General features: G+C 38.4%; 1 protein-coding gene across 1 annotated transcript; it reads left to right on the plus strand.

Annotated features, from left to right (window-relative positions):
* Positions 1-480: 480 nt before the first annotated feature.
* On the plus strand, positions 481-10387 carry LOC144961242 (X-ray radiation resistance-associated protein 1-like; the record flags this gene model as incomplete). Its single annotated transcript, XM_078894505.1, has 7 exons — positions 481-625; positions 1513-1610; positions 2969-3114; positions 4901-5002; positions 5893-6311; positions 9319-9348; positions 10376-10387. Coding segments are annotated over 7 exons (952 nt in total), but the record flags the coding sequence as incomplete, so codon positions are not given.
* Positions 10388-10658: the final 271 nt, after the last annotated feature.

The raw sequence follows: 10658 nt of genomic DNA on the forward strand, positions 1-10658 counted from the left end.
ATTCTTTATGTGTTATTGTTGTTGTTGTCATTCTTTATGTGTTATTGTTGTTGTTGTCATTCTTTATGTGTTATTGTTGTTGTCATTTTTATTTACATGTTGTTGTTGTTGTTATTGTCGTTTTCTTTGCTGCTTCTGTTGTTGTTGTTGTTGTTGTTGTTGTTTTTGTCATTCTTTATGTTTTGTTGTTGTTGATATCCAGAGGAATATTTGCTGTTTACCGGTTTGTCAAGTGTCATTTTTTGATTGATATGTTGTTTTTGTGAGCAGTTTTCATATAAAAACCAAAAAGACGGCAGACAATTTCCTCGAACCTTCTGGATTTGACTTGATGGATTCAAATTTTAACTGTTTCTGTTATTGGCTGAAAGGGGGTTGGGAAGGGGTGGGGGTGGGGGGGGGGAGGTTGGAATGAAACGTTCTGTGTTTTATGATATATTATTCTCTATTCCTTTATGTAACTGATTTTCTGCCTTCTAGATGAAGCATTGCTGTGTTGATGACCCTGCCGATCTGTGCTCTGTCAACGTTGCTGGTCAGGACCTGACGGATGTGAAGGAAGACGACCTGGGCTTGTTTGACAATGTGGCTTACGTCAATGCTGGAGAAAATTTTTTGCCTTTCGGTAAGTGATAAAGGGTCGGGGTGGGGATTTCTTGACAGTTCAGTTAATAAAACGCTCACCCGGCAATCAATGAGCCCTTATTGGTTACTGGAGCAGGTGAGGTATTACTGTCACAATATCAAATCAATAGTCATGTAGCCTACACATTTGGATGACACAGACAAGGTATTACTGTCACAATATCAAATCAATAGTCATGTAGCCTACACATTTGGATGACACAGACAAGGTATTACTGTCACAATATCAAATCAATAGTCATGTAGCCTACACATTTGGATGACACAGACAAGGTAAAATACTGTGTAGTTTTCGTGATGTGTGATTTTCTGTGTCGTTACAATATCAAAACAATAACCATCAAGCTACACACTTGGATGACACAGACAAGGTAAATTGCTAGTATTAGTCACACCAGACTGTAAGATCCAGGGGGAACAAGTCACTACCTGTTGCCTGGAATTAAATCTGAACGCTGCTGGAAGTCGACTCAATTCTGAGTATTTGTATTCGTGGGTGGAGAGAGTTGTTGAATTTGGCAGCCATTGTGGATGTTTGAACTGAAGTAGTTGGATAATCTTCTCTTGAAGGTTTCTAAATCTGTTGTATTCTGACATGCTTTGATTTAAGGTGGTGCAAAGAAATCATGAAATTGGAGAAATACTGTAATACTGTTTTTGTTCTGATTGGTCAATAATGAAAATCAGACAAAATTGAAAAGCAAACTCATCAAAAATGATACAAAAAGGAAAGAAAAAAAAATTAAAATAGAAACAGCGAATGAAAATCAAACAAACAAACAAACAAACAAAATTGATAGAATTATGAAAAAAAAGACAAACCTTCCCACCCCAACTGTATTTTCATTTGTATTTTGATTGAACCAGAGGCGTTTCGGGGATTCCCTGCCTTGAGGGAATTGGAAATTCCTCTGAATGGATTGAGGAACCTCAAGATTTCACACACAGACTTTTCCTGTCTTGAGGTAAACAACAAATAATAATTACAAACTAAAGCAACGATTCCAATGCTATTTTTACATCCTTACCTTGGAATTAAAGGAAACCGGAGAATTTATACAGCATACTATCACAATATCTAATAAACGTGCTCAAAGCCCTTTGCAAAATTTAAATAAACAACAACAAAAAACGTGAGCTTTTATATAGCGCAATATCCACTGAAAGGGAGTTCCTATTAACAGCAGCTCTTAACATCTAGGATAAAACATGACGCATACAAGGTCATATTGGATTTTTAAAAAATTCTTTTGACAGATACACCGCTGCTAGTGGCCAGATACTCACTTTACACCTGAGTACTGCAGGAGAATGTGAATAAAGAGTCTTTTCCAAAGACTCCGCATCGCTATCGGTCCAAGTGGGCTTTGAGTCACAAGACTACTACATGCCCTTCTTTTCCCCTCCTCCTTTGTCCCACCCTCTGTTTCTCCCATCGTTTTCCACTCAAAGATGGTAACCGCCAATGCTACAAGAATACCAACAAAGAAAAGAAAAGGAAAAGAATTGCTGGTGTTGAACTTTAACCTGTTTGACCTGTTGTCACGAAATACTCGCTTGAATGAATATTGATGTGTATTTTATTTACTTCTTCTTCTCTTCCTCCTCCTCCTACTCCGCCCCCTTCTATTCTTCTTCTTCTTCTTTCTTCTTCTTCTTCTTCTTCTTCTTCTTCTTCTTCTTCTTCTTCTTCTTCTTCTTCTTCTTCTTCTTCTTCTTCTTTCTTCTTCTTTCTTCTTTCTTCTTCTTCTTCTTCTTCTTCTTCTTCTTCTTCTTCTTCTTCTTCTTCTTCTTCTTCTTCTTCTTCTTCTTCTTCTTCTTCTTCTTCTTCTTCTTCTTCTTCTTCTTCTTCTTCTTCTTTCTTCTTCTTCTTCTTCTTCTTCTTCTTCTTCTTCTTCTTCTTCTTCTTCTTCTTCTTCTTCTTCTTCTTCTTCTTCTTCTTCTTCTTCTTCTTCTTCTTCTTCTTCTTCTTCTTCTTCTTCTTCTTCTTCTTCTTCTTCTTCTTCTTCTTCTTCTTCTTCTTCTTCTTCTTCTTCTTCTTCTTCTTCTTCTTCTTCTTCTTCTTCTTCTTCTTCTTCTTCTTCTTCTTCTTCGTCCTCCTCCCCCTCTTCCTCCTCCTTCTCCCCCTTTTCCTCCTCCTCCTCCTCTTCCTCCTCCTCCTCCCCCTCTTCCTCCTCATCCTCCCCCTCTTCTTCCTCCTCCTCCTCCCCCTCTTCTTCCTCCTCCTCCTCCCCCTCTTCTTCCTCCTCCTCCTCCTCCTCATCTATCCCTCCCAGTTTACCCCAAACACTGTCATTACTGACAACACAAATTCCATTTACAGATGCTGGATCTGTCCTACAACAACCTGTCACAAGATGACCTTTTGACCCTTGGCCTTTTGTCCAAGGTCAAGGTCCTTCACCTCACTGGAAACAACTTCAGGAATTTGCCATTGGATTTGGCCATGCCTTATTTGTCCAGAGAAAAGTGGGTGTTAGACTGACCTGTTATCTTTTTAAAAAAAAAACAACAAATAAACCAAAATCTTGAGCTTTTATATAGGGAAATATCCACTAAATGTGCTCAAAGTGATTTACAGGGGGTCCTTGATCAACAGCATCTCGTAACATGTAGAACGAGACATGACTCCTTTAAGCAAGATTACTATTTTTTTTTGGACAAAGAGAACGCTGGTAACGGCCAGCTACTCATTTTACACCTGAGTACGTGAGAGAATGTGAGTAAAGAGCCTTTCCATGGACTCAACTATGTGCCAAGCAAGACTCAAACCCAGGACCTTCTGATCCAAAAGCGAGTGTCATACCACAAGAGCACATTGCTGCACCAAAGTCATTTTTTATCACAGATGGGGGAACGTTGAGCTTGAAGTGGATTGAACTCCAGGCATTTTATAGAAATAAAGTTTTCTAGTTAGATGATAGACCAACTGGGATCGTTTTACTACTGGAATAATGGAAGCCCTCATATGGTAAAAGGACGGAAGCCCCAACATAAACAAAAATGAGCTATTTATAGTTTGAGATTTCCGTTTCAAGACGCACAATTCTATCTGGGTCTCCCTTTTCTTCCTATTTACGATACATGTACAATGAATACATTCTGCCATGGTGGATCAATCGGATTGCTCTGCCCCCCTCCCTCCTCCCTGCTACCTTACTCTTACACGATCACCGTCACCTCCCTGATTGAATACCCTTGGCAATGGTGAAAGCTATCCAGTGTGCTGTGGTAATAGATTTAAATTAAAGGTGATATTTCACAATGCACAAAATCAAATGAACAATAAACAATGGCTAGATATATTTACTGACAGATATAATATTTTTTTCATTTCCTCTGTTCGTTTTCTACTTCTCACATGGGCCTGATAGTTGAAAGGTCTGTCATGGATGTGAACAAATGAAACCCTCGTCAAACAAGATAGCTATCATGATGTGTGTGATTGCTGTCTTCATTTTTACACGTCCACAGTTTGCTAAGTTTTCTTTGTGCCTCATCAAGCGCTCCTTGCATCAAGGATTCCGTGAGGCAACTTCCCTGCTCTCTGCAAAAGGCCTCTTTCTCACTAGCCGTGTTCTCATTGAGCTTGGCCTGTAACTGTCTGACATTGTGCCTGTCACTGGCCGTGTTCTCATTGTAACTGTCTGTCATTGTGCCTATCACTGGCCGTGTTCTCATTGTAACTGTCTGTCATTGGGCCTATCACTGGCCGTGTTCTCATTGCAACTGTCTGTCATTGTGCATATCACTGGCCGTGTTCTCATTGTAACTGTCTGTCATTGTGCCTGTCACTCGCCGTGTTCTCATTGTAACTGTCTGTCATTGTGCCTATCACTGGCTGTGTTTCTCATTGTAACTGTCTGTCATTGTTCCTGTCACTAGCCGTGTTCTCATTGTAACTGTCTGTCATTGTGCCTATCACTGGCCGTGTTCTCATTGTAACTGTCTGTCATTGTGCCTATCACTAGCCGTGTTCTCATTGTAACTGTCTGTCATTGTGCCTATCACTAGCCGTGTTCTCATTGTAACTGTCTGTCATTGTGCCTATCACTGGCCGTGTTCTCATTGCAACTGTCTGTCATTGTGCCTGTCACTAGCCGTGTTCTCATTGTAACTGTCTGTCATTGTGCCTATCACTAGCCGTGTTCTCATTGCAACTGTCTGTCATTGTGCCTGTCACTAGCCGTGTTCTCATTGCAACTGTCTGTCATTGTGCCTATCACTGTATAATCTGATGTTGTCTCCATCACAGACAAGTCCGACTACAAAGATTTGCCTCCCTCGAAGTGTTGCTCCTTGATGACAACAAGTTCATGGAGATGACTGTGTTTGCCTCGTTGGCCGGTCTGCCCAAGTAAGGATCTGGCATAAATGGCGTGTTTTGTGGCTGGGAATAGAAAAGTATATAGATAGATGGGGAGGGACACATATAGAGAGAGAAATAGAGAGAGATAGAGAGAGAGAGAGAGAGAGAGAGAGAGAGAGAGAGAGAGAGAGAGAGAGAGAGAGAGAGAAGAGAGAGAGAGAGAGAGAGAAAGAGAGAGAGAGAGAGAAAAAAAGAGAGAGAGATAGAGAGAGAGAGAGAGATGGATAGAGAGAGAGAGAGAGAGAGAGAGAGAGAGAGAGAGAGAGAGATGGATAGAGAGGAGAGAGAGAGAGAGAGAAAGAGAAGAGAGAGAGAGAGAGAGAGAGAGAGAGAGAGAGAGAGCTTTGACAATAGATATCTTTTCAGCTTTTGGTCATCTTTCAATTACATTTTTGTAAATTAGAAAAATCTTTCCACCGTATCTCCTATTCCATCTGTACATTTTTCCATCCATCCATCCATCAAACCACCTATCCATCCATCCATCCATCCATCCATCCATCCATCCATCCATCCATCAAAGCAACTATCCATCCATCAAACCATCCATCCATCCATCAAACCATCCATCCATCCATCAAATCACCTATCCATCCATCCATCAAACCACCTATCCATCCATCCATCCATCCATCAAACCACCTATCCATCCATCCATCCATCCATCAAACCACCTATCCATCCATCCATCCATCCATCAAACCACCTATCCATCCATCCATCAAACCACCTATCCATCCATCCATCCATCCATCCATCAAACCACCCATCCATCCATCCATCAAACCACATATCCATCCATCCATCCATCCATTCATTCATCCATCCACATATCCATCCATCCACATATCCATCCATCCATCCATCTAATCACTCAGACTCCGACATTTAAACATGGCCAAGAATGGAATCTTTTTCGTTCCCCAACTGAAATCTGTCGAAGGTCGCGTCGTCACCCAAGACGGGAAGGAGAAGAAGCGGACTCGTCGTAACGGAAGCAGTCGGAAAAGCGGGCGTCGATCCAAGGGAGAGAATCAAGATGCAGAATTGTTGGACTTGGAAGTCAGGACAGACTTGACAGGCACAGGGATTTCCTTGACCTCTCAGCCTCTCATTGAAGAACCTGCTTCGGAGGCTGCTGAAGATGAGGGGAAAATGGGAGAGGAGGTCAGTGGTGCTGGTGCAAAGCAGGAGGTCGGAGGGACGGATCAGGGAACAGAGGCAGGGGAGACTACTATGACTGACACAGCAAAAGATGAGCATCTGACAGTGACGACAACTGATGGAGTACGACCAGGTAGGTGGATGCACCGACATTTCTTATGGACATGGGTGCCAGTTTTCCGGTTCATGCCGGAATTCCGGTTCCGCGATATCTCGAAGTCAAATACCTCTGGTTTCAGTGATCTGATTGCTCATTCAAAGAAGCAGTCAAGAAAAAGGGGGCTGAATGATGGACCCAAGCCGGTGTTCATCACTAAATTTTTCAAAAAATGTTGAGGGAGTACCTCTGGTACTCTCTGTCTCTCTCTGTTCTTTGGCTCCCCTAGAGAGAGACAACTGCACTGTGAGTATTTCACTATGTATTATAAGTTGGTTTTAAAATCAAATTAATTTCCTCATTGTGTCAATATGTTTGCTGTGTAATCATTTAATAATGGTATAAAAACGGTGATGAAATAAGAGTAAAGTTTAGGCCACATTTTCAGTAGGAACATTTTCAGGTTTGGCAAAGTGTCGAGATTTTAGTTTCAGGTTTCAGCACTTTTTCCTGCTGGCACCCATACTTATGGATTGGAGCCATTCGTTCGTATTGATTGTTGTAGATGTTGGTGTGACACCATCGAATACATCCCTGCTGGCACCCACTTATGGATTGGAGCCATTTGTTTGTATTGATTGTTGTAGATGTTGGTGTGACACCATCGAATACATTCCTGCTGGCACCCATACTTATGGATTGGAGCCATTCGTTCATATTGATTGTTGTAGATGTTGGTGTGACACCATCGAATACATCCCTGCTGGCACCCATACTTATGGATTGGAGCCATTCATTCATATTGATTGTTGTAGATGTTGGTGTGACACCATCGAATACATCCCTGCTGGCACCCACTTATGGATTGGAGCCATTCGTTTGTATTGATTGTTGTAGATGTTGGTGTGACACCATCGAATACATTCCTGCTGGCACCCATACTTATGGATTGGAGCCATTCGTTCATATTGATTGTTGTAGATGTTGGTGTGACACCATCGAATACATCCCTGCTGGCACCCATACTTATGGATGGGAGCCATTCGTTCATATTGATTGTTGTAGATGTTGGTGTGACACCATCGAATACATCCCTGCTGGCACCCATACTTATGGATTGGAGCCATTCGTTCGTATTGATTGTTGTAGATGTTGGTGTGACACCATCGAATACATCCCTGCTGGCACCCATACTTATGGATTGGAGCCATTCGTTCGTATTGATTGTTGTAGATGTTGGTGTGACACCATCGAATACATCCCTGCTGGCACCCATACTTATGGATTGGAGCCATTCATTCATATTGATTGTTGTAGATGTTGGTGTGACACCATCGAATACATCCCTGCTGGCACCCACTTATGGATTGGAGCCATTCGTTCGTATTGATTGTTGTAGATGTTGGTGTGACACCATCGAATACATCCCTGCTGGCACCCATACTTATGGATTGGAGCCATTCGTTCGTATTGATTGTTGTAGATGTTGGTGTGACACCATCGAATACATCCCTGCTGGCACCCATACTTATGGATTGGAGCCATTCGTTCATATTGATTGTTGTAGATTTTGGTGTGACACCATCGAATATACGAGGCTGTAGTCGTTTTGTCTATAGGCAAGTAGTGATTTATTGTTATAGATATAATTATGATAATGCTGGTGTTAATAAAAATGATAATAATGATAATAATAATAATAATAATAATAATAATAATAATAATAATAATAATAATAATGATAATAATAACAATATTAATGATAATAATAATAATGATAATAATAATAATAATAATAATAATAATAATAATAATAATAATAATAATAATAAATAATAATAATAATAATAATAATAATAATAATAATAATAATAATAATGATAATAAAAGTAATAATAATAATAATAATAATAATAATAATAATAATAATAATAATAAGAAGAGAAGAAGAAGAAGAAGAAGAAAGAAGAAGAAGAAGAAGAAGAAGAAGGAAGAAGAAGAAGAAGAAGAAGAAGAAGAAGAAGAAGAAGAAGAAGAAGAAGAAGAAGAAGAAAAGAAGAAGAAGAAGAAAGAAGAAGAAGAAGAAGAAAAGAAAAGAAAGAAGAAGAAGAAGAAGAAGAAGAAGAAGAAGAGAAGAAGAAGAAGAATGATAATGATGCTGATAATAATAATTTTCTCTCTTCTCTTCTCTCTCCTCTCTCTCTCTCTCTCTCTCTCTCTCTCTCTCTCTCTCTCTCTCTCTCTCTCTCTCTCTCTCTCTCTCTCTGTCTTTCTCTTTCTCTCTCTCTCTCTCAGTCACTCTTTCATATTTCCTCTGGTTCTATCCTCGTGTAAGTCATCAGGTTTTAGAGAGACAATAATATAATATAACAAGAACCCAAAGGTGAATCGCGTAGTTTACCATTGTTGGATATTCTAACACACTTTCCAATAGTTTCAATCATTGGGCCATTGATGATAAATATCAAGGGGTGGTGCTTACACTTGCTGCTGGACCTGTGGTGTTGATAGTTTAGGCTCATAGTTGCTGATGACTGTTACAATACAAATCATATTGGCTGCCTCCATCCTGTATCGAGTCTGCTTGCCTAGATCTTCTTGCTGTTATGATGAATAACTAGTTGCTTTTTCTTATGTTTTTGAGCCACCAATGACTTTAGATGTGATATATATATATATATATATATATATATATATATATATATATATATATATATATATATATATATATATATATATATATATATATATATATTATATATATATATATATATAGTTATCCATCTATCCATAGTTATCCATCTATCTATTTATCTATCTATCTATCTATCTATCTATCTATCTATCTATCTATCTATCTATCTATCTATCTATCTATCTATCTATCTATTATCTGTCTATCTATCTATCTATATATTTATCTATCTATCTATCTATCTATCTTTCTATCTATCTGTCTATCTATCTCTGTTCTCCTCCCCCCCCCCCCCCTCCCCCACCACCATCAAGTCCCTCATGTTTTCATTTTCTATTCTATTCCCAGAAACCATCGGGACGACCTCCAGTGTTCAAGGTAAGACAACTCCTCCGTGTCAGTAATAATAATGATAATAATAATGATAGTAATGATAGTGATAATAATAATAATAATGATAATAATAATAATAATAATAATAATAATAATAATAATAATAATAAATAATAATAATGATAATGATAATGATAATAATAATAATAATAATAATAATAATAATATAATAATAATAATAATAATAATAATAATAATAATAATAATAATAATAATAATAATAATAAAAAAAAAAATAATAATAATAATAATAATAATAATAATAATAATAATAATAATAAAGATAATAATAATGATAGATAGTAATGAGAATAATAATAATAATAATATTAATAATAATAATAATAATAATAATAATAATAATAATAATAATAATAATAATAATAATAATAATAATAATATAATAATAACAATAATAATAATAATAATAATAATAATTGTCTGACATCAGACAAATACCCCCCCCCCCCCCCCCCCATGCACACACACACCCAAACACACACACATACACACACCTACACATACACACCTACACACACACACATCCAAGCACACACACCTACACACACACATCTACGTACACACACACCCAAACACACACACACCTACACAAACACACACACACACACACACACCTACACACCCAAACACACACACACACACCCAAACACACACACACACCCAAACACACACACACCTACACACACACCTACACACACACACCCAAACACACACACACACACACACCTACACAAACACACACACCTACACACCCAAACACACACACACCTACACACACACACACACACACACCTACACACCCAAACACACACACACACACCCAAACACACACACACACCTACACACACCCAAACACACATACACACACAAACACACACACACACACCTACACACCCAAACACACACACACACACACACACACACCTACAGACATATACCTTGTCCACTGTCTGGGATTCATTTGTTTTGTATCATTTTATTTTTGTACCAGATCAACCAAAGCGTAAGTTGGTACTTTGTTGAATGTGTTGAATTTCTAATGTGTTGTGTGAAATAATACTTATTGATGTATATTGTGTGGATGCCAAACTTTGTAATGTGTTGTGTGAAATAATGTATGTTGTGTGGAATGCCAAACTTTGTAATGTGTTGTGTGAAATAATACTTATTGATGTATATTGTGTGGAATGCCAAACTTTGTAATGTGTTGTGTGAAATAATACTTATTGATGTATATTGTGTGGAATGCCAAACTTTCTAATGTGTTGTGTGAA

Source organism: Berghia stephanieae, unplaced genomic scaffold, assembly GCF_034508935.2.
Source record: "Berghia stephanieae isolate SIO BIC M18660-M18661 unplaced genomic scaffold, UCSD_Bste_1.3 scaffold1874, whole genome shotgun sequence".
NCBI lineage: Eukaryota > Metazoa > Mollusca > Gastropoda > Nudibranchia > Aeolidiidae > Berghia > Berghia stephanieae.